A 23,973-nucleotide genomic window follows, 5' to 3' on the forward strand; every position below is an offset into this window, starting at 1 on the left:
GTTAAATCGGGCACAGAGGTGGAGGTGAGGCTGGAAGCTGACCACCAGCTGGGATATCAGTGGGTTTCCATGGTTGCATCAACAGCTGAATGCTGACCAACCGTGTGAAGATCAGTGCATGTCTCAGCTGTGCTCATGGGAGCGACCCTGGGTATTGGGGATGTGTGCCTCTGTGTGGCACACGCCTGTGTCTATCTGTGGGTGCTTGCCACTCTGGGGCGGGGGGCTGTGGGATTTTGGATATGGCCCCTATTCCCCAGCTGCCGCTAGGGTGCTCAGTCCTTCCGAGGGAGCTGAGGCCACACTGGGGTGAGGCCCTCACTTATCTGGCAACTAGCGCCAGTCCAGGCAGCACTGGCCCAGCCTTCGCCCACAGCATGGCCTCCGTCTTGGAGCTCGTCTGCATCCACTCGGCCCTTATGCTGCATTATGATGAGGTGACAGTGACGGAGGATAAGATCAATGCCCTCATTAAAGCAGCTGGTGCAAATGTTGAACCTTTCTGGCCAGGCTTGTTTGCAAAGGCCCTGGCCAATGTCAACATTGGGAGCCTCGTCTGCAGTGTAGGGGCTGGTGGACCTGTCCCAGCAGCCAGTGCGGCACCAGCAGGAGGTCCTGCCCCCTCCACTGCTATGGCCCCAGCTGAGGAGAAGAAAATGGAAGCAAAGAAAGAAGCACCTGAGGAGTCTGATGATGACCCTGAGGAGTCTGATGATGACATGGGCTTTGGTTTTCTTGACCAAATCTCTTTTGTAACACAGTCAATAAAAAGCTGAACTTAAAAAAGAAGATTTTGGATATGTTTGTGTTAAGCTATTTCATGTACCCCTGTGCTATGCACGTCTCTGGGTATCATTACCTACAGATAAAGGTGTGTCTGGGTTGGTGTGTGACATGTGTGTTTGGAGTGGGTCGGGTGTGACTCCACCCTGGGGAGCAGGTGGCCAGGCTGGAGCAGAGTGGGGGTTGAGATGGCTGCTGGTCCCTTCAGAGAGAGACACATGGGAGGGCGATACATGCAGCCAGGCCAGGCCGGGTGGAAGTGACTGCCTTTCCCTGGAGGGTTGGAAGAAGCTGTGGGCTGTTCCTGCAGGCCCTGGGGGAGATGCCCAGAGCCTCTGGCCCCTGTGGCCATCTGCACAGCCCTTGTGAGCTCCTGGCCACCTGCCTATCTGCTTTTCTGCTTGCCTCTCCCTGCCGGCCGGCCCGTCTGTAGGTCTGCCCAGCCACCTGTTTTCCCTGTGTGCTGGGTGTGCTGACCGGACCTCTCTGCGTATCTATCACCTGCCTGCTTGGCTCCCATTCCCTCTGCCCACCTGCTGATCTTCCTCCCTCTGGTGGCCTAGGACTGACCTGCCCACCTGCCCACTTGTCGGTGGCCTCTCTGCCTGCCCTCTTGTCTGTTTGTGAGACTAGAGATTAGCCACCTTGGGAGGCACAAAGAGTGATCTTAAGATGAAACTCGGGAAAGGCAGGTGTTGATGGGAGGTCAGAGGGCAGAGAGATTCAGAGACTTTTGGTGGGGCTGGGTGCGTGGCTGGTGTATTCAGGGCCTAATGCGAACCCTTCCCCAGCCGCTCTGTTCGCCTGGCTGCTCTGTTCCTCACACTGGGACCTCACCCCACAGTGGGGTAAGAGGCTGCCTAGATCTTGGATGGAGGGAAGAAGGAGACTCAAGGACTCCCAAGACGGGCCTGGTCCTCTGAATGCCTCCTCAGCAGCTGGGACAGCTGTTGGGAAGAAGGCAATGTGAGAGTTTGCAAAATGAATAATAGCAATTGCTATTGCGTACCGTCCTGTACCTGGTGTAACAGTGAGAAAGTGTAACCCACCCCACCATCCTTTTGACATTGTTTCTGTAAGTGCTGACTTGAATATGCAGCTTGTTTGTATAAGAATCCTAGGAACTAACTTCAGAAGATACAGAATCTGGCCTTCAGGCATCCCAGCTCTGGGAGATTCGCTGACCTTCAGCTGTGGTGGCAGGATGACGTGAAGCCAGGGTGACATGAAGCCAGGATGACTAAACCAGGATGACCCGCACCGGGCCATCCCTCTCCTTATCAAAATGGACTGTGCTTGTCTGCACGTAGAGAACTTCCCATCCCCCTCTCTTGATCTTTGTTCTGTTCCCATCTCCCTCCTTATAAAAACCTTTGCCTCCACTGAGAGGTGGAGGTGGGCTTTGTGACCTAAGTCCCCCATCTTCCACATGGCCTGCATCTGAACAAACCACTTTCCTTTCCATCAGCACCTGCCTCTCGAGTACTGGCTTGCGTGGCGGCAGGCAGCCGGCCCCGCTTTCGGTTACGCGGGCTCTCTGCTAGCTGCTGTGCTGCCTCACCCCCTCAAGTCCCCTCAGTAACCGTGTAATTTGTAGGGTGACCCCTATTTCAGAGGCGAGGCAGTGAGGCTCAGAGAGGTTGCGTAACAAAGGTGCAGCCCCATGGATGTAAGGGGCGGGACCTGACTTTGAACTTCAGAGCCCAGGCTCCCCGCCAGTCTTCCACAGGCCATGGCCCTCCACCCCATCAGACCCAGAGTCACGATTCTTTGCATTGCTCCTTTTATGCTCCTGAAAGAAATTTATGGTTAATATGCCCTGCTCCATATCTAATTTAAAATGCATATATACACACACATACATACATATATGTGTGTCTTAGAAATGAATGGTAGGTATTCGTGAGGTGACCGGTTGCGGGGACTGTGAGAGGCCTGAGCGCAGATCTGCACCGGGAGGCTGGCAGGTGTTCGCGTCTGAAACAGCGACGAGCTCTCGGTGAGATTCCGAACAGGACAGAGCGCAGGCTCCCTCCGCACCACACAGTAGCTGCATCCCCGACACTTTCATCTGCACTCTGTGCACTCAAGTCCTTTCTGTTTACGTTTACAGCGGGGTTAGATTCTTGGCTCTGGTTACTATAAACAAGTTTTCGCTCATGTCCTGCAGGCTGTGGAATCTGCCTTCCTTGTGGGGTTGTCTGGGGTCCCTGGCCCCCACCCCCACACAGGCACAGAGCAGATTCCCGCCCATGGGGACCTCCACAGTCGACTGGGGGAACAGGTGTCATCAATGGTCACGCAGGTGATCTGAGGGGCCATGATAAGCACGATGGAGCAGAGAGCGGGGTGAGGAGTTAAAGGAGACCAGGTGTACATGGTCAGGGAAGGTAGGTAGTACCTGCTCTGATGAGGTAGTGTTTTGAGCAGAGGGAAATGAGGGAGGGAGCCATGCAAATATGTGGGGAAGAACCTTCTAGAGAGAATAGCCAATGAAAAGGCCCCGTGGTGGAAGCTGCGCCTGGCCTGGTCAGAGTCAGCAAGGAGGCACGTGAGGCTGGGGCCGAGGGGAAAGGGGGGGCTGAGAGGGAGGCGAGGAGGCCAGGTTGGTGCCTCGTGGTGCGGAGCTTTCTAAGCTCAGACAGGCCTCTGGGTGTTGTCCTGAGCAAGGCAGAAGCTACCAGGGGGCTGTCAGCAGGAGAGAGAAAACGTCCGATTTTTGAAAGGCTCACTCACTCTGGCTGCCGTGTGGCTGGGCTGTCCCAGGGAACAGGGACACCAGGAAGCGAGAGTGGGGCTCAGATCTCCGACGGGGTTCTGGCGGGGCGCTGTGAGCAGTGGCAGAGGGGACATGGGGCGTGAGAGAGAGGGACAGACGTGAGATCACGGCTGACTTGGCTTGGGGGCCTGAGCGACTCAGCCTAGGAGGGAGACGCCATTTCCTCACTTCCTTTCCCATTTCGGGTAGCTGGGCGGCCCTGCCGGCCGCTCTCTGAAACCTCTCTGTGAGCACAATGGAGACCAGGCAGTGGCTACAACGGCCCGAATTCCTGGGTTCTTTTTTGACTTCTCAGGAGCCCAGGAGGCTGTCAAACCCACCCACACTGCCGGCCCTCCCCGCTTCCTTTGCTTCAGGGGCTCACAATAAAAACTGGTGGAGAGCGATGCGGCGTGCGAGCTGCGAGCCAGGCTGGCTCTAGGTACAAAACAGCCCCTCCCCGCTCGCAGCTTGCTGCCCCGGGCATTGCTGAGTGCAGGCCTGACACATGCGGGTGCTGAGGCGGCCCCAGCACAGAACAGAGGCTGCTCAGGGGGAGCTCAGGAGGGAGGCTGAGAGTGGAGGCGGGCCCAGGGTGGCCGTGGGAAGAGCCCGAGGTTGGCAGTGCTGGGAGGGCTGTGAGGGCCCCTTCTGGCGGTGCATCCAGGACAGCTAGCTCCACAGATGCGATATGGCTGAGATGGAACTGGCGAAATTCCTATAGATTTGGGAGTGGCCAGGAAGGTGGGGAGCCGTGTGGATGCTGGGGTGGGTGTGGGGCTGTGGGGTGAAAGTGGGGACTCGGGGCCTGGCGGTCAGATCTGAACCAGAAACTTCCCACCTCCTGGGGCTCCTCCTGCATGGGTCTCCGTTCCTTTTGTGACCAGGGCCTGAGTGGGGCTCCTGAGCACAAAGGTAAGTCTGCCAGACCCTGTGCTGTGCCTGGGGAGGGGCCAGCCTACCTTCAGTTTCATTGCTCCAGTGCTCGCTCTGCAGTCTAAATTTAAGCAAAGGAAGGAAGGAAAGAAAGGAAGGAAGTCCCTTGGCTTCCTATTGAGGGGAGGTAAGGAGCGGGCAATTCAGGAAAGCCTGGCTTGGCCCTTATTACCCCAGCTGCCCTGAGTGGGCCTGTGGGCACCGGGATGGGCTCTGTTTGGTTAAGTTCTCCCCACCTCGGGGGCTTGGCAAGGGGGAGGATCAATACTCTGCAAGCAGCCGCCGCTCTGAAACACCTCCTTCCTGCACAGGTCCCTGCTGAGCCAAGCCAAGACAATCCAAGCAGGGAGTTCCCTCTTGGTTACTTGGTGGGGCTGGACCAGCCGGTCCAGGAAAATACTGGAGATTTCTGGTGCCCTCCCCCATGCAAGACAGTGATGGCATGTAGCTGGCTGGCTGCCTGCCCAGGTGGGGGGGCGGTGGCTATCCTGCGCACCTGGTGGTTGGTAGAGCCCAGCGCAGCAGGGACCCTGCCCTGCTGGGCTGGGACGGCAGGAAAACCAGCTGGTGGGAGACTCGGAGGCGCAGGTGACAGGGGCAAGAAGAGCAGACAGCACAGGCCACGGTGGCTCCAGAACAGGAAATTTTATTGCTGACATGCAGGAAGAGTCCCCATGTAGTACAAAAATATGTCTTTATACAAATTTTTTTGTGGCTTTTTCTGTTTTGTTTCTTTACAACTGGACTTCTCTCAGCATGTGACGCCCAGTGTGAGCAGACCCAACCTCCTCTCGTTTGCTTTGCTCGAAATGCGATCAGACACATGGGTTGGCCTCGGAAGGGACCTCTGTCTGATAGGGTTTGCAGACTCGGAGGGTATTGCTTTTTTCAGGAGGAGAAAGACCACATGTGGCCAGCAGGCGCAGAGGGCCTGGGCAGGCTGCTGGGCAAGGGGCACAGCTGAGCGCCTCACAGGGACAGTCACAGGGGCCGGAGCCCTAGGCCAGACTGCATTTCTACTCCATTAGGAGACTTCTTCTTGAAATAAATATAGAAAAGAGGACATCCCTCGACCCCATAGCATGAGACCCTGGCTCTCAGCAGCCAGACAGCTGGCGGAGGCAGGGCTTGCTGCTCCAGGCGAGTAAGTGCTGGGCTCAGGCGGGCTCCCTCAGCCCCACTGAGGCAGAGGCACAAGGCGCCCAAGTGCTGGGAAGGGGTGTGGGAAGGAAGGGGCGTGGGTGGCCCTGCTACTGCTGGCAAGAGGTGGCCCCATTTTTTCCAGATGGGGAAACTGAGGCACAAGGAGGTTTGGGAACTTGCCCCAAGTCACTCACAGTGAGTCAGCTTTTGGGGAGGGGGCAGCTCACACTGGGAAACAAGGTCACACAGACCTTGGTCGCCTTCCCACTGGGGAGCGGGGACAGGCAGGAAGGGCTGAAGGGCCCAGGGCGGCCTGGAAGGGAACTCTTGGCCTTTCCAAGGGGGTCTGTGGGGGGCCAAGGGGAGGTCTTTGCTTGGCACTGGGCAGGGCCAAGTCCAGCGAGGGAGTGGGGAGGGCAGGGAGGGGAGGAGAGGGGAGGGCATTCTGGCGAGAACAGCATTTCTGGCAAGACGGGCATCCACTTCAAAATCTCGGCTCAAAGAGGGCAGCAGGGCTGTTCTCAGACCAGACAAGGCCCCTGGTGTCTGCAGTTCTTCCCACAGGCCCTGCAGCCCAGTGAAGGGCCCCGGCCGGGGTGTGCCAGGAGAGACACCGCATCTACTAGGGGGCAAGGGTGGGAGGGGCGGCGCCCCCACCACTCTCCACAGAGTGGGGTGGGAGGCGCGGGGCAGAGCCCGCCTGTCCGAGGCCAGCCCCACACACCCCAGCCCGACCCCAGGCCCTCTTTCACATCTGTGTCAGCGTGACCTCGGCACGCAGCGAGGGCGGGGAAGGACCCCAGGGTTAATGCATGTGTGCAGCACCTCAGAGACGCTACTGAGATGGGAGAAAGAGAACCAAGTCGAGAAAGGCCCCCCATCACCAGAGACAAGAGGACTGGTGGGCTGGAGGTGGAGAGGGGCTGGCAAGAAGGGGCTTTCAGAGCCTGGGGGTGGGGAGGGGGCCATCGGTGGGCTGTGGACTCCCTGCTGTCTGGCCAGGCTGGGGCAGGGAGTGGCCATGGGCCGAGCCACCTGGTCATGGGAGAGAAGTTGGTTTCAGTATAAAAATAAATATATTTGAATTCCACTTAAGATGAGGTGAAGGTTTTCCAAAGCTTGGATGGAAGAGCCTGGGGTCAGAAGGGGAGGGAGGGGCCTGGGGGGGCGTGGGGGGTGGGCGTTCGTTCTGGGAGCCAGCAGCGAGCTGCACGTTCAGCTTATTTGGACTGTGGGGAGCAGCTGCCTGGCCAGGCGGCTGGATGGGCTCCTCCTCCTCCTCCTCCCTCTCACTCAGTCCAGAGACAGCATGGTTAAAGAGACAGAGGTAGATTAAAACGTCATGATTAAAAGCAGATTAGTTATCTAGGCTTCTCAGATTAAAAAACCAAACAATCAAGCAATCATTCCAAAAGGTAGCTTCGTGGTACCTCTGCTGACCCCATGTGTGACCTGGGCTGTCCCTGCCTGTCCCTGTGGCAGCCTGGGAGAGAGTCCAGCGTGCCAGGGCCCAGCCCCGCAGCCAGGTGTTGGCCGGGGGCCGGGAAGAGGTGGTGGGTGGAGCTGGTACCCCGGCCCGAGGCTGCTATTTCCGCAGGCAGCGCTGCGCCAGGATGGCTGCGTCCAAGGGGTTCATGGGCTGCGCGTCGTGGCCCAGCCGGCGCACCAGTGGCGCGCCGCCGAACTGCCGCTTGGGCACCCAGCTCCGGGCCTCGTGTATGGAGCTCTTCTCCTCGGCCAGCAGCAGCTGCTGCCGCATGTAGTTCTCAAACTCGTACTGGGAGCACTCCTCCGTCACCTTCGCCTTCGCGGCACAGGGGGGAGACAGAGACAAATGAGAGAGAGAGAGAGAGAGAGAGAGAGAGAGAGAGAGAGAGAGTCGGAGACGGAGAGAGGAGAGCACAGCAGTGTTAGATCGACTGGCTCCAGAGGCTCCCTGCCCAGGTACCACACCTTCGGACCCCTGTCTACCTGGGTGGCAGAGAGCCTGGGTCCCTGAAGCTCTCCAGCCAACCTGGACCTCGCCTCACGGGCCACCCCCTTCCTAATTCACTGACCTTGGGGGAGGTTGAGTTACTTTCGAAGACTTAGCTTCCTCGCCTGTGAAGTGGGGCAGTCATCTCCCCTCAGAGAGGCTGTCGAAGGCCCTGGGGGCCCAGTGCAGGGCAGGTGTTAAAAGACAGGCCTGGGGCTGGGGTGCTCTGCACCTGGGCAGCCGTGTTTCCCTATCTTGCTCCATGCTAAGCCCCCCGGAGTGGCCCAGGCAGACGGCAGCGAACTAAGTGGTCGGTCCCTGTGTTACCCAGCAGAGGGCAAAAGCAGGGCTGTGGAATCAGAACTGGGTTCAAGGTTCAACTCTAGTTCCCAGCTGTGTGACTCTGGGTAACTTATTTTACTTCTCTGAGCCTCAGGTCCCCTTGCAAAGTGAGGGTAAGGTCACAGGCCCCACAGGATGGAATGAGACGTGCCGGGGTGGGCACTCCCGTGTGCTGTGCGTGTGCAGGTCGTTCTAGCTGCTGGGCGGGCCGGGGACGGTGGGAGCCAGGGACTCCCCAGGGCTGGGAGGCTTTGCTGTGGCACTCCAGGCTGGGCCAGGGAGGGACGGGACAGCGTCCCTGCCAAGGGCCGGGCCGAGCTCTGCCCTCCAGGGGGCACCCTAAGATCACCCAGTAGCTGCGCCTAGTGCTCAGGTCTCTGTTCCCACCCGGGGCCCAGCACTTTCTCCAGTGCAGGGCACAGAAGAGAGAAAACTGGGAGAAAATGAATCATCTGAGAAATGAAAAGCAGGAAGGTTGAGAGAGAACCCCATGAGTCAGAGGGGCAGAGAATGTGACTGTTTAAAGGGCCAACACGTGGCAGAGCACTTGGGCAGGAAGAGGAAGCTGAGAGAGGGCCAGGCCGGGCCACTGTGAGGCCTCCGGCTGCTGCGGGGCCCCCACCTCATCTGGCCCAGGCCCTCTCCTCTCTCCGGCCACAGAAGCGCCAGCTGAGCCAGGCCCCGGCAGGCCCCAGGGAGCGCAGGACCCGCACTTCGGGCTCCCTCCCTACTCTGAGAGCGGGAATGAAGCCGAGAAGGCCCTGCAGCCCGCTGGGAGCTGCCACCTCTGCCCCTGCCCCAGCTGCCCTCCCTGGAGGCTGGTCCCTCAGGACTTGGGTGACAGCCTGTCTGCCCCTCCCAACTCACCTCCTGGGAGCTGTCTGCACTGCTCATTTGGTCGTCGATGTCCGGCACCACTTGCAAAGGCCCGCTCAGGGATGACAGGGACTGCCTGCAGGGGGGCAGTGGCGTCAGGTGGGCCCCAGGCTGCCCGCAGCCCCTGCTCCCCAGAAAGGCCAGGCCCCCAGTGCTCTAAGCCTTGGCTGGAGTCAGCAGACCTGGGGTGGGTCCCAGCTCAGCCCCTTCCCGACACGATCAACTCTGCTTCTCCAAAACTCAGTGTTCTCATCTAATAACGGGGGACAACTTCCACTTCAGAGGCTGTTGTGGGAACTCAATGAGATACGGCCCGTCCGCCCTGGGCACTGACGGGCAGGCAGGAGGTGCCAGGTGCTCAGTTTTGCTGGCACCTCCTGATCTGGCCCACAGGGAAAGTCTGGAAATTTGACTCTGCCGGGCAGAGCAACAGGCCCACCCTCACACTTCTTCTCAGGGTAGGACGGGCAGTGCTGGAGGAGGGGCAGGCCCCACCCTGCGCCAGCCCACTCACCACGACGCGATGATGGCACTGAGGGCCTCCAGGACGTCAGCGGCGGCCAGGCGCTGCTGGGGGTCGAGGACCAGCAGTTTCCGGATGAGACACACGGTGCTCTCAGAAACCCGCCCGTCCCTGATAAAGCAGCCGGAGAGGGCAGGGCTCAGGTGGGGTGGGCTGGTGCTGGGTCTCAGACCCGGGACTCCAAGCCTCACTGTGCAGTTTCTGCTCCCTGCGCCTGCCCGGCTGGGCTTCCCTCCCCTCCCCAGGGAGGCAGGACTCACTCAGGGATGGTGTACTCGGCGGCCTTGATCTTGCGGAAGAGCTCCTGCGGGATGCTGTCGTAGAAGGGGAACTGGCCGTAGAGCATGGTGAAGAGCACCACGCCCAGGGCCCACATGTCGCTCGGCTTGCCCCGGTACGGCCGGCCTGTGGGACACGATGCACGCACACTTAGCGCAGGGCCGGGAAAGAGGACGGCCCTGGGACCCTATCAGCTTACCAGCTAGCTACCTGCCTGAGATCCTATCCAGCGGCTCCCTCCACCTTGCCACCCTCACTTCTGGTCTCCTGCCCGCCTTCCCCCGGAGCAAACCGCACAGGCTTAGTCCAGGGAGCTTTTCCCATGCTGGTCCCTCCCCTGCTCTGCAGGCTGGTCCTGCTCATGCTCTTGAGACCTGGCCCCGCAGGGCAACACCCCACCTCGGGCGTGCCTCCTGCCCCGTCCTCTGCCAGACTGCGCGGTCCGGCTGCTGGGCCTGCTCTCTGGCCCCAGCTCCCAGCAGAGCGCCTCACAGAGCAGGTGGCCAATGTGTGTGTGGAACAGAGGGCTAACGGGCTCTGGGCGAGTCAGCCACAATCCCGTCACTCTTCCCTCCTAGCACTTGCACAACCTGTAAGGATCCTTTTCTTTGTCTGGGAGAAGGATTCCCCATCTCCCCCACTGGAAGCTGAGTCCTCACACACAGAAGCCTCTCTGCTTTGCTCACTGTTGAGCCCAGTGCCTGCCTAGCATGGACTCTCGTTTGCTAAGTGAAGGACTCTCCAGTTAAGTAAACTCTGTCCTAGCACTGGAAGAAACACTTTTATCTCATGAAATCTCTACCACAACTCTATGAATGAGATGTTTTCTGTTTTTCTGAAGAGGAAGATGAGGCCCAGGAGTGTAATCTGTCCAGGTCACACAGCTGACTGTAAAAGCCTTCCCTTCCTATGTCCAGGGCAGCCCTCCGGCAGGCTAGCCACCGCCTAGCCCGCTCCACCGCAGGACAGGAGAACCGCCCTCCGAAAGCCCCTGCCCAGCCCCTGGGATGGCACCCTGCCCGGCACACCAGCAGGCCCTGAACACGGCCCAGCCCTCCAGTGTGGAGGAGGCCCCCGGCACCAGGCAGTGCCCGGACAACTGCCACCTCTCCTCTGGGTCCCAAAGCCTCCTGGGTGGCTGATGGTGCCTTGGGGTGCGGGACACTGGTTCCCAAGGGCTCAGCAGCCCCACTGAAGGTCAAGCAGTGTAGGGGGCGGGAGTGTGCACAGAGGCCCCGTCTCCTGCATGTGGGAGGGGCGGGAGCTGACAGAGGCCCGTGGTCCCCTAAGGGATCAGGGCAGAGGGACCCGATCTGGTAAAGGATGAGCTGGGGAAGGAAGGAAAGCCTATGGTGAAACAGGATAAAATAAAAACCAGGAGCCTGGGTGTGGGCGGAGACAGCCCTGGAGCCCAGCCTCTGGGTTCATTATTAGCTGTGACTTTGGACAGGAGACACACACTCTCTGAGCCTTGGCTTTCTCGTCTGTAAAAAAGGAACTTCGAGTGTTTACCTCACAAGGCAGCTGTGTGTTTTTAAACAGATAATGCGTGTCGTGCTCAAGCACAGTGCCTGGTACTTAGACATACAATTGGCAGTTAATAATAACTGTGTAACCGCCTTATTTATCTTGTGTATTACCTGTCTCAGCCCCCATCCACAGCTCACCATCCACAGAGGCAGGGGTGTTAGTCTGCCTGATAGATACCGCTGTATCCAAAGTGTCTAGAACAGAACCTTGCACACGGAAGGCCCCTGGTAGGTACATTCTAGCAGAATGAATGAGTGAATGAATGAATGTCTTCAAAATGCATATTTCCTCATGGCACACTCAGTGAGGACCTGCTCCATGGCTTCCTTTAGCCCTTGAAATACAAGGTGACGCTTCTCAATAAGGCCTCCATCAGGCCTTTCGTGGCCTGGCCCGTGCCCACCTCTCTGGCCTTGCACCAGGCTCACTTTCTGAGTAGCAGCCACCGGGGGGTCCGGCTGGTTCTCCCCAAGTGCACTGTGCCGCCTGCACCTTGTCACACTCCCCGCTGATTCCCTCTTATCCTCACCAATCCAGCTCGGACGCCACTTCCTCGGGGAAGTCCTTCAAGTGCCCCACGTTTACACTCTCAGAATTCTCTCCCGCCAAGCACTAACCCCAGAGAGCAACCAGACAGACAGAGTTTGCCGAGTGAACAGGCTGCTGCGGTGCCGGGCTGTGTCGTGGCCAGCGGCCCGCTGCCGGGCCCAGTGCACATACCGCTGAGCACGTCTGGGCTGATGTAGGCGGGGCTCCCCCTCTGGTCCTTCAGCAGGTCCCCCTCGCTCACGAGGTGCTTCCCGAGGCAGAAGTTGGTGATGGTTATCCGATGCGTCCTGGGAACGGGAGGCAGAGAGTGAACACGTCTTGGTGTCTGTCCCCACGGGCACCCTGTTGCCCTCACCTCTTGTCCAGGGTGCAAAGAAATCACACCCACATCCTCTCTGCTCCCCTGACCCCGACTGCTTTCCCCATGGCTACGTGGGGAGTGCCTGGGTCTGCCTCTGGCTGGTCACTCTCGCTTGCCACCTGCTGAGCTGCCCAGGTGGGGATCTGAGTCACTCTGAGCCAGTGAGTGCTTCCAGGGCGCCCCCCCCTGGACCTGCCACCCTGGCTGCGTCTCAGGTGGGAGAGCTCAGGGCTTGGAACACCTTGCAGAGAGTCCCCAGACAAACTCACATAATGTCCGGACTGGGAGTGACCAGGGATTTCATTCCATTCCCTCATTTACACATGAGGAAAAGGTCCAGCAGAGTTTGGAGCCCACCCTTGGGTGCCACTTTTGTTTCCTTTGCTCATCGCTTTGGCCGTCACCCACATCGTTATCAGTCGGCATCACTGACAGCCCTGGAAGCTAACGTGTGTCCTGAGCACAGGCCCTGGCCACAGTGCCTGGTGTGGGCCATTCCCATCCACCCTCACAACAGCCCAGGAGGGATTTCACAGGTGACGCAACGAAGGCACAGAGAAGTGCAGGTGTGTCTAGGGTCACACAGCTACTGAGTGCCGGGGCAGCAGCCACACCTGGTCTGTCTGACCCCAGGGCCTGCCATCTGGACTGACACCGCCCGGGTGCCCACTGTGTCCCTGGATAGTGCCCAGCCCCTGACTTTCCCTTCCTTTCCATCCAAGCTGACTCACTCGTCTTGTACTTTAGATTCTGCCCTGACCTAGAAAACCATGGAGTCCCCCATCTGAGAGTTATGGTGGAGGGCAGCTTTGGGCTCTGATCCTTTCTAGGACACTCACAAGGTGAGCAAAAGGAAGTGGCCCAGAGGACGCCTTACATTACACTCGGGGGGTGGGAGGGACGGGCAGGCCCCCTACAAGAGGCCCAGGAAAGGCTTCTTTGCCCCGCAGGGGACAGCCAGTGAGGAAGGGCGCTTCTCTATCCACAGAGGACCAGGAGTCACTGCCCAGTCCTGTCTGCTGGCTGGCAGAGAAGCCAGGGAGGATGGCAGGAAGGGAAGCCACACAAGGGGTCCCAGGACCACCTCTCAAGGGTGGAGAGGAGGGTGGGCTCAGAGGTGCAGGTTACGTGGGGCTGAGGGTGGAATTCCCCAGCAGCAGCGTCCAAGTGACTCCCAGGGCCCTTCGGCTATCTCGGGGAATTCTGCTGGCACGGGGCTCGGTGCAAAACAAAAGCCAGTCTGTCCTCCGCATTCCCAGTGAAATGTCGGCTCTCCTCTCCACGCTGGCCCGCCCGGCCAGATGCCACAGGAGTCAGACTGGTGGCCTCCAGGGTGCTAGAGCCCGAAGGGGCAGGCCAAGGATCATGGCACGCACGTTGAGAGGCGGACTGCCAGCTCTGAACTGCCCACTCTCGGTCCTGACTGTGGGACAGCTCAGCCTCTCAAGTGCAAGATCCCCACAGAGCAGAAGCACTGCGTGTCCTCCCCTTGCTCAGAGACGGCCACGGCGACTGGCTACGCATCCTGCTGGCATTCTCTGGGGCTCACAACACGGGGAAGAGGACCACTTGGGGGGAGTCTGGTGGGCTTGGGAGTCAGATTCCTGGGTTGCAATCCTGGCTTTGCCACTTCCTGGCTGTGTGGTCCTGGGCATGTAATTTAATATCTCGCTAAACCTCAATTTCCTCATATGTAAAACAGGGATAATATTAGCACCTAACTCCCAGGACCGCGTTAGGATCTAACGAGGAAAAATTTAATCTCAGGGAAAGCACTGAGCCCAGGGCCAGGTGAACGGTCACTGATTAGTACCTGCTAACTCGGACGAGCGTGTCATCCTCCAACATGGGCAGAGGCTACCAACGGGACACCCTGGGAAAGACACCATGTCTGAGGCATCAGAGGTGCCACATGGTGACCACAGGCCCTGGAGCCCACATGCTAGCGTGGCTGAGCCTTCCACTCAACGCTGCAGCAGGACCTGCCAGCCCTGTGTGCACGGGGCAGGGCGGGGGCTGGAGGAAAACGCGTCGAGACTCTGCCGGGCTGGGCCCAGGGTCCACTTGGCCTGCACTGCTCTGCCCATCGAGGACCCTGGAGTCTCTCCTACAGGAAACCACATGGCCAGCTCCGAGACCTCCTGAAGCTTGGCGACACTCCCTGCCCAGCCACCACCTCCCAAGTTGGCTGGTGGCACACAGATCCTGGGAGTCCAGACCCCCCAGGCTCGTGCTGGCAGGAGGCGGTGAGGGAGGTGAGAGACGGAGGGAGGGAGCTCTGTGTCAGCAGGACCCGCTCTGAGTGAGTCACCCTTCAGCTATGGCCCTTTGGGCTACCACAGTGTTTTTCTCCTTTTCTAGGAACTTGATGTGCAACTTGCCTGCCCAAAAAGAAAGGAGGAAGAGGAACCCAAAGCAAACCTCACATAACCCCAAAAGGGGATTTCAGATTTCAGCCCTGGCCTTCCATCCAAAGCACAGTGAACTTGTCCCTGCAGCTGCCTGGCAAACACTCCTCCTGGTTTCCTCCCCTGGGAGCTCTGTTCCGCTGTGAGGACCAGACAAGGCCTCCATCTGGAGTGAGGGCCTGGCCTGAGGGGCAGGAGGGGCTGGGGCTCCTCCAGGCCGACTGAGAGAGGATGACCTTGAGCGGAGTGGGGTGGGCCCCGACACCCAGTCAGGTCTGGCTGCACCACATCACCCTGCCCCTTTCCAGAACAGCCATGACTCAAGTGAGAGGTGGCCAGAACCTCTGTCCACTCCAACACAAAAAGGGGACTATCAGAGCAAAGGAGCGCAGCCAAGACGCAGGGTCTGAATGAGGCGCTGGTGCTCCACAATCTGAGAAGAACGCACGCACGCACCCACAAGCTGCTGCAGCCACACTGGGGTTACTCAAGAGGGCTGTGACTTTCCCAGACCTGAGGGGGCCTAGAGAAGTGAGAGGCAGAAGCAAACCCATCACGGAGACAAGGAGGCCGGGGCACTGGGGTGCAAGTTCCCCTAACAGCCTCGGGGTGTCACTGGAGCCAACGAGTGGCTCTGTGGAAGGCTGCACAGGACATGGGCTCTGCAGCCACGTGGACCTCAGCAGTCAAAAAATGTGCCCTCTCTTTGTGAATAGTGAGCCTGAAGTCCACAGCAGGACGGTGCTGACCCAGCGTCCCACAGAGGGCCAGCGCTGAGTTTCCCACGCTAAAACACTCCACCCTTCGGGCCGGATGACTGGTGTTCTCTGACACCTGCTCTCTTCACGCGGTTCAGAACTGGGCCCCTGCCACAGCATCCTTGGCCACTCAACACAAGCGGGCCTCATCCCCAGAGGGGAGCAAGGGTGTGGGCCCTGGTTGGTCTGGCACGGGGGGTGCGCCGACAAGGGCCAAGTCCGGTAGGGCAGTTTCCGGTCATGGCCAGTATCAGCGGAAAGGTATAATCTCCTCCGCTCTCCCGGATGAGGACACGAAAGTCAGAAGTGCTGGCTACTTTAGCAGCTTTGCTGTGCATGAATGAATTGATCAGTGAATAGATAATCTAACAAACAAACTCAGGTCTCAAGGGCACCTAGAAGGCAGTGCCAGGCTGGGAGCCAGGTCTGAGCCCCAAGTCCTGCTCCTCTGGGCTTCCTTAACTCTCTCAGGAGTCTCTGTCTCCTTCTCTCCTCCCTCGGAGCACAACGGGGTCAGGCCGGCAAACCTTGACTTGCCCTTCATGAATTGACCTGGGTGGCTGAATCACCTCCCCACCCCGCGGGCTCCAGGCATCTGCACAAGAGTCCTCAGTACAGTCCTGTGTGCTTGCTGGCTGGTGTCCCCTCACGCGGCGAGCTCTGGGAGGCGGGCTGAGCTGCTGGGTGCAGCCGCATCCTCCCGGGGCGGCCCCGGGCTGGCACTGCAGGGTCTAGTACCCCATGCCCTCCCCAGAGGCCCCCTATCCCTGAAGCTGCTTTTCTTATGGCTGCTGTGGCTTTGGCCACTCCATCGGGACAATGCCCTTCCTGGGTGGGTGACCACATCATGGAACAAATTACCCGCCGTACTACTTCTGCTGTGAGGTCTGTGCTGCCTGCCACTGGCAGGCCCTCCGATGCACTTCCACACCGGGGGTGAGCGGGAGAGAGGCTCACGGGAGGGGGCTGGAGGCGAGCCCTGCATTTGTCGGACCTCGGTGTACAGAACAGGCCCTCGTCCCATCAGTCTTGGGCCCTGCATGGTTCGTCCCTCCACTGCTGCCCCAGATCACTCGGAATGATGGCCCGTCGTTCTGCTGGCCCAGACCCTCTGCCTGAGTGGGGTGACAGCTTGAGGCTGGACCTCTCATGATTTCTCTCTGCCACTGGTCCCCTGGGGCAGCCACCCAGATCCCCTCTAAGATCGAGGCACTCTCCCCTCGCTGCTGGGAGTGTGAGCTTCTGACCACCTGTAGCCATGTCCTTCTCTGGGAAGTCCCCTTAGCCAAAGGAAACTGCCTAAGGCTACACCCACCCCTGGCACAGCCCACATCCAGTGGCTGGCCGGCTGCAGTGGCCGTACTGGGCCCTGTGCCCCCTCCTGTAATCTGGGACATCTGAAGGGCCCAATGGAGAGCCAGCTTCCAGGCCGAGACCCTGTTAGGACTGCACCAGAGTTCAGCTCCTCCCTCTGCCCAGCCCCGCCCCTTCCTCCTGGAGAGCTCAACCCAGTTAACCTCCTGCATGCACATCTGAGTCTGTTTCCTGGGAACCTGACCTATTTTGCTCATCTGTCATTCCTTCACCCAAATTTGTCCATTTTTATAGTCATTTACTAAGCACTCACTAGGCATGACCAATAAATGGACCAGGTAGGATCTCTGAAATTCTTCCCAGAGCTCTGTCTGTGGCCTTTAAGACTCCCCTCCCTAGCGACCATCATAGTCCACGAGGCGAAAGACAGAAGCAGGCATCCCGCCCCCACCACGGGGATTCCTGGGAGAGAGTGGGCTGCTCTGAGTCAGAACCCCCACGGGCATACTGCTGGGCGCGGGGTGGCTGCGGCTGCCTCCCGAGAGGAGAGTGGCCCTCACCTCTTGTTGAGCACCATGTTCCCGAGCTTCAGGTCCCTGTGCACGATGTTCTTCTGCAAGACAACAGACTCGTGGTTTGCGCCGTGAAGGTGAACAAGGGCTGGAGTTGGGCCCAGCCTGCAAGGCGGGAAAAGGCTCCGGGACCGTTGTTTTAGGCTACTGCCTTGATTCGTAAGCCACAGACAGGCCAGGGCCATTCTAAGGCTGCATCAGCCACGTGCTGGAACAGGGCGAGACTTGGGCCCCGGCGATCTCCGCCCCACCCGGGGTGGCTTCCCAGCTCTTTCTCCCCCCAGGGCAGCATCCAGGGGGGAAACCCAGTCCTCTCCCCACCTCTGTCAGACATCTTGTTGAAAAACAGAACAAAACGAAAACAAATAACCACGCATCTGCGTGGATCCAGAGTCAGAGACGAACGCTCATGACTCTGGTGACCGCGTCTGAAGGCCCGGCCCGTGGAAGTGTGCCTGTAAGGGGCTCTCCTGACCTGGATTTTGGGGTACCTGACATCCCCAATCCTAGGAGAAGCTCAGAGATAGGCTGTGGCCGCCCCCAGGGGGTACCTCACAGTCACTACCCGAGGCGGGGGACTCATTTTCAGCTTCTCGGCCGACGGAAAACCCCTGCTCTGGGTTCCGCCCGGCTGCCCGTCCGGGTCCCCCTCCCCAGGAGGGTGGGGGAGGCCTGCAGCACTGTGCCTCACCAGGCGCACACGTCATCCGGGCACTTCCCTTCTGCACACGCCCAGCTGTGAGGCACAGCTAGGCGAGGGCGGGACGGTGCTGCTTTCGCTCGCTAGCCACAAGAAGGGCGGCTTTCTGTGGCTCGTGGGGCCCAGGACGCTCTCAGGCCAGGGGAGAAGGACCCACCGAGGGCAGAGCCTCACCTGGTGCAGGGCTTCCACCACGCGCACCACGTCGTAGAAGATGACCACGGTCTCGCGCTCGCTGAGCCTCTTCTCCTTGATGACGTAGTGCTGCAGGTTGATCAGGTCAGCGGTCTTGTCGCTGAAGTCGTGTGCACAGAGGCAGTCCAGGACGAGGCAGATGCGCTTCTTCATCTTCTTAACCATTCGGCTGGATTCTGTGTCCTCAACGATTTCACAGGTGCGGTCCTGGGAGGCAAGGGGGCAGATGAGGCCAGGGCGTCAGAACACGCCTCTGGAGCTGGACACCCACGGCGATGAGGCAGCCTGGAAGAAGCCTGCATGCGTGTGGATGGTGGAGGTCTGAGGCCTGGGCAGCACGGAGCACGGGCCGCTCACCAGTGCCTGGCTTCCCATGGACCAGTGCCGGGCCCCGCAGGGGATGAGGTTACAGCAGCTCAGGTCAAGTCTTCAGGCTTTGATCCCAACGCAAAGGGTTTGGATCAGGGCTGGACGTTGAAAGCCGAAGAGCCCCTGAGCCCAGTGCACAGGCTGTCCGTGGCTCTCCAGATTTCCAGCAGTGACCGCTACACACGTGCTTCCAATGTCCGCGATGGTGGCTGAGGAGTGCTTTGTGTGTCCAAGACCACTGCTTTCGCGTGGAAGCGCAACTCCTAGGCAGCCACGTAACGGGGGTTAAGAGTGCGGCTCTGGCCCCTGGCGGCTGGGTTCAGGTCCCAGCTCCTCCTAATCTAAGATGTGGAGCCTGATCTCTGGCTTCTCAGCTACATGTGGGAGCCGGTAACCCCCACCTCACAGGTCACTGGGAATAAGATGGACCAGGCTGAGCGCTTGTCCCACCCCAGCCAGGGCTCGCTAGGTGGACGCTGCTACCAACACTGCGGTTGCAAGTTCTGGACCTGTTTCCTTGCGGAAAAGGTATTATTTCAAGTAAGACAAAAAAAAAAAATAGGTGCAACATGGGGACTTGTATCCCGCCAGCTTGAGGTCCTCAGTGTCACTCCCAGCTTCTGGGGAGCTCCTGGGGGCTGCCTATCCACACCTCTTATTCTCTCTTCCCCAGGGGGCCAACACGGAGTCCACCATGCAGATGACTCTAGAAATACGAGTCACCCAGCTTCTCTCATCCAAAATGACCTAGGCCAAGGCCAGATCTGAAAGCTGGCAGAAATGAAGTACCGAGAAATCACAATCCCTCTCAGCTGGACTTCCCGTGTAAGGGCAACACTGGCTGCCAGCGTTGCTTAACAATGCTGAGCGGCCTGTGACTGCACACCTCGGAATAAAGAGCTCGGGGGTGTACGTGGGGGTTAGGAGGCATTCGGGTTTCTTTTACTCCAGGAAATCAAGCTTACAGGGATTTTTACTGCCTGAAATAACCACCACGATGAGAGCACAAAAGGGGCAGTGCGGTGCACTGTATACTCTCATTCGTCTTCCCACGCACCGAGCAAGAGGAATCTGAGGCCTGGGGACCTGAGTGACTTGCAGGAGGCCGCACCACTTGAGTCCAGGACTGCTGGCTCCAAAACCCGTGTGCACTTCCTGACACTGCGCGGCCTTTCGTGCACCAGGTCCGTCCAAGCAAGGGGGCCCTGGCCAGAGCATCGGCTGAGGGCGCTGCAGAGGCTCTGCTGGGTCCTGAGCTGGAGACCTCCTGGGCATGTGAGCCCGCTTTTTTATTTCTGGAGACACAATTTCAGTTCTGCCCCAAGGAAGACTCTTTTTAGGGTACAAGTTGCTAATTAGTACCTTTCCTTGGGGACCTGGAATGTCAGAGCACGGGGCTCAGGGACACTTGTTGAACCAACCGGAATGCCCGGGCAGGCAGAAGGGCTGTTGGCACCAAAACAGCCGAGGTGGCTCCAAGTGCCTGTCCTCCCCCTCTGCCCTCTCTGCCGTCCTGGCCTGGCCAGTTCCTGACAACACAGTAGAAAGAGCCCGAGGTCTTCAAATGACTTCCTGCTTTCCTCCCTTCTCAGAACAGTGGCTTCACAAAGAAAGGCTGTAAGAGGCGAATTGAGTGCCTTGCTGCTGTGCTGTGATCGCCAGAGCAGGAGAACTGCAGGGCTGGCCCGGCCTAACCTCCCACCCACCGGGCCCAAGAAGTTCTGATGTGCCCAGCACACAGGGGTTGCAAGGGTGAGCTGCCCAAAGTACAGATGTGGCCCCAGCAAGTGCCAGCCCGGGGTGGGAGGACAGGGAGAAGAGGGGACAGGCAGCCACTCACCTGGAAGAGCCCGTGGTGGTGAACCACGCCATCCTGCGTGTGGAGGAGGGAAAGCAGAGAGTATTCGGTGTGTAACAGCATCTTGCCTTGCCTCTCCTCTTGGCTTTCTATTCCTTGGTCCCCCCTCTCCTCAAGGGTAAGGATCTTTAGGAAGGCACACATAAAAAAAAAAAAACAACCCCCCAAAACCTTACTTTTACAGAGCAGAATGGCCAGAACAGGAAAAGCAGGAGATCACGTACTACCATGCGACACTTGCTCACACACTCACACACGCACCTAAGAAGTGAACAGTTTTTCTTAATGTGACGGCAGTGTAATTTATGGACAGATAAAGCTCATTAAATCAAGAGTTGTTCAGAGAGAGGCTGTGAACTTGACTGCTTCTCAGGAAGAAATGGTGCCACTCTTGCTCGCAAGTGTAGGTGCGAAGGTGGAGAAAAGGGAGCCAGGCTGGCAGGATGGCCCGATCCCTGTACGCCAACCCCTCACGCCTCGCTTACCTTCAGCTGATAGAAGTCATCTGTGCCATCTTTCCTGGCCAAACACTGCACAATGCTCGGCACCGGGGAGTTGCCCAGACGGGGACCTGTGGCAGAGGAAGCAGCTGGCTCACTGTGCAGAAGCTCTGTCTATTGTGGCCCATGTCACCACATGGTCTTTGGCTAGTCCTTCTCTGCAGGCGGGTGCCACAGTTCACACCCACTGAGCTCACCCCACAAAGTCCTTCTCACAGCCTCCCCACCAAAACTGGAGGGTATGTGCGCACATCTGCCTGAGGCGCACCTGGCTCTTATGGGCACATTTCTCAAACAGAGTTTTTCAACAGTGGGAGCCAGCTGGACCCTGAGGAGCCGGTGTTAAAGAGAGCTAGCTGCAACCTGCCCCTCTGAACCAGCAACTCCAGGTGAGAGTCTGGGAAAGCAGAGCTCTAACAGGATCCCCTGGTAGTCCAATATAGCCACCTGACCCCGGTCCAAGTACCAGCTTTTGGGAACTTCTATATTTCCGGAGATGCAGACTACTCGTTGTCTTGTGACAGCACCCTGTCTGAGCTTTCAGAGAACATAAATCAGATAATGTCTTCATGTCACTGTCCTGCTAAAAATCCTTAACAGTGCTCAACTGCTTTTAGTATGCAATCGAAACCCCTTTTTTGACCTCCCCAGTCTTGTATAACTTGATTCCTATCCATCTTTCTAACTGGTTATTTCCCCACCCCAACTCACCATACTCCAGCTTCACTGGCTTCTTAATTCCTAAGAAATTAAACCCTTTCCTGCTCTGGGCTTTTGAGTTAGCTGTTCCTTCTGTCTGGAATGCTTTTCCCCTGCTTTCCACAAGGCTGGCTCCTTCCCATCCTCGGACGTCAGCTCAAATGTCACCTGCTCGTACACAACCTCCCTCGTCTGCACCATCTCCAGGCCCTTGTTCCCCTCACGTCACCTCGTTCACTTGCTTCCACGCACTCACTGCCCCCGGTGGGGATCTGTGTGTTGTTTACTCTGTTTCTTTTCGCAACTAGAATGTTAGGATCTGTGAGGCAGGAACGTGACTGTCTCACTCGCTGCTGGGTCCCTGGCAAACAGCACAGGTCTGGCATGGAGGGGGCACCATTAACTCCTTGCTGGACGACTGGAGCTGGAACAACCCTGCGCCTGTAAGTCCAGATGCTGTTCCCCCAGCAAAACTCACACCTGGTCTCCGGCTGCTAGGGGAGTCGGGGTCTTAGAGCCCACCTAATCCTCAACCCTGAGTATAAGCAACTCGGACTTGCTCGGGCCTCTGACATCACGCAGAAAGGCCCTGCCGCTCCTCTGGACCACTGGGAACACCTGGTTCTACAGGACTTCTGCGCCAACTTCACAAGAAGTTTCAGGGGCCATAACAAATGCTTTGTGAAATTAATTGTGCCCTCCAAGAATGGTCCAAAAAAAATGCCTTGGATGATGGCCCCCTGGAATCTAACGCAGCTTCCCGTGGGTGGCATCCAGGGGGAGGAGACAGTCTAGCTCTCAGCTGAGACTGACCTAAGGCTGGTGTAGCTACAGCAAAAGTGAGACTCTTGGTACAGGGTGACCTAAGGCCCCGGATCTCCCACTGGCATACAGAGGCTGGAGTGAAGGTGGTGAAGCTGGGCCAGATCGAGGATGCCCCTGCGCCTGGCCCCCGCCCCCAGCACTCCCACTCGCCCGGTGGGGGAGAGGCTTACCCAGGATGAAAGGTCCAGCTCTCTTCGCATTACTTCCAGAAATCCCGCTTCCTAGAGCCTTGGCCTTGGCCGACGTTTCCCCAGCTCCTCTGTCTGATGCTCTCCGCTTCATTCTTAGCTCTAGACAAGACAGAAAAGAGCCCCTCTCACTGAGCAAGTCAGCGAGTTTCCTTATGCTAACCCAGCCTCCGAGCCTCTGACTTGGCGATGCGTCACACAGCTGCTGCTGCTGCTGCTGCTGCTGCTGCTGCCGCCACCACCTCCTCCCCCTCCCAGAGGAGCACTGAAGGATCCTGGTGACAAAGAACCTGGGCTCCTTTGCTTGGGATTAATTAGGGACTCAAGGTGAGTGTAGTTCAAGGTAGCATATACAGGCTACTGAGCAGGCAGCCAGCTTGCCTCAAAGGGGCTGGTCAAATGCAGAGAACCCTGGGCTTTGTGCAGATATAAACTGGGGTCCCCACGAGACCACCACAGAGAGGAGAGCTGGCCTGGAATTCACTATTCCTAAAGTGAGGCTTTCCCCCCAAATACTGATGGCCAAGTGGCCTGACGTGCCGATTCCTGGGTCCCACTCCACCCCTGATGCTCTGATTCCTGGGGTGCAGGCCCCAGGAAATGGCATGATGGATGTGAGGACTGAGGGATTCTTATCCCCACGACATGAGTGGGTTACTGCCCTGATGGTCCCCTCTTCTCTCCAAGTCTCCTTGACTCTGAGATCCTCTCAGTTGGAAGAGCACCCCAAAGTTGTCAATGGGGGGGGGTTTGCTTTCTCTTCCCTTTCTCCAATTTTCAACACTTTCTTTTAAAACAAAAACATACTATGCATTTAGGAGCCAATTAAAGAACAAAAATGGAAGTTGTGACCACTTTGACCTCTTCCAGGGTTAAAATGAAAGGTTGAGCCCTGGCTGGTGTGGTTCAGTGGACTGAGTGCCAGCCTGTGAACCAAAGTCACCAGTTCATTTCCCAGCCAGGGCACATGCCTGGGTTGCGGGCTAGGTCCCCAGCAGGGGTGCATGAGAGGCAACCACACATTGATGTTTCCCTCCCTCTCTTTCTCCCTTCCTTACCCCCTAAAAAGTAAAATAAATAAAATCTTTTTTTTTTCTAATGAAAGGTTGACACAGGAGCCAGATTCTAGGAGATATTAACCTAGGGACATGAATTTTAAAAAAAGGAAGAGTCCCTCCTTCCAGCTCTCCACAGTCAGCACCTCAGGTGGGGCGAGGAACAGATGCACACAGACGAGTCCCACAGAGAGGGCGGAGGGCCCCAGGGGTGCCCAGGGCAGGCCAGCTGCCCAGCCCCGAGGAGAGGTCCTGGCCCAGTGTGGGTGCGAGTGCTCAGGGGAAACTTCCCAGGGGAGGTGCTATGGAGTGGGCCAGGTGAGGGGCCAGGGCATCCCAGGCAGAGGGACCTGGTGAGCAAACACACAAAGGTAAGACATGGCACACAAACAGCCAACTCCAAGCAGTTTGTGTTGCTGGAACATACAATATGAAGCAGGGAGTGGACAGAGGTAACCCAGAGAAGGGGCAAAGGCC

The 23,973-nt window shown here is 58.2% G+C and overlaps 2 protein-coding genes across 4 annotated transcripts in view; one reads left to right on the forward strand and one right to left on the reverse strand.

Moving 5' to 3' along the window:
* The first annotated feature begins 377 nt into the window (after positions 1-377).
* LOC123832068 (60S acidic ribosomal protein P1-like) lies at positions 378-776 on the forward strand. Its single transcript, XM_045859582.1, has one exon. The coding sequence runs from the start codon at positions 378-380 to the stop codon at positions 774-776; it is 399 nt and encodes a 132-aa protein (XP_045715538.1).
* A 4,327-nt stretch (positions 777-5,103) lies between these two features.
* The window catches only part of STK40 (serine/threonine kinase 40), a 36,237-nt gene continuing 17,367 nt past the window's right edge, over positions 5,104-23,973 (reverse strand). Inside the window, exons 2-11 of one of the 3 annotated variants that reach the window (XM_045859429.1) lie at positions 22,424-22,543; positions 20,715-20,800; positions 20,212-20,355; positions 17,982-18,209; positions 17,096-17,148; positions 11,866-11,981; positions 9,597-9,741; positions 9,328-9,447; positions 8,805-8,889; positions 5,104-7,424 (exon numbers count right to left, since the gene is read on the reverse strand). In XM_045859429.1, coding sequence (XP_045715385.1) covers positions 7,206-7,424; positions 8,805-8,889; positions 9,328-9,447; positions 9,597-9,741; positions 11,866-11,981; positions 17,096-17,148; positions 17,982-18,209; positions 20,212-20,355; positions 20,715-20,800; positions 22,424-22,535 — 1,308 coding nt within the window. In that variant the 5' untranslated portion in view covers positions 22,536-22,543 and the 3' untranslated portion in view covers positions 5,104-7,205. Of the gene's footprint in view, positions 7,425-8,804; positions 8,890-9,327; positions 9,448-9,596; positions 9,742-11,865; positions 11,982-17,095; positions 17,149-17,981; positions 18,210-20,211; positions 20,356-20,405; positions 20,477-20,714; positions 20,801-22,423; positions 22,544-23,973 lie in introns of those variants that run through there. The other 2 variants (XM_045859428.1, XM_045859430.1) reach the window with 2 other exon arrangements.

The sequence above is a fragment of the Phyllostomus hastatus genome, unplaced genomic scaffold, assembly GCF_019186645.2.
Source record: "Phyllostomus hastatus isolate PE091 unplaced genomic scaffold, TTU_PhHast_1.1 phas_scaffold_182, whole genome shotgun sequence".
NCBI lineage: Eukaryota > Metazoa > Chordata > Mammalia > Chiroptera > Phyllostomidae > Phyllostomus > Phyllostomus hastatus.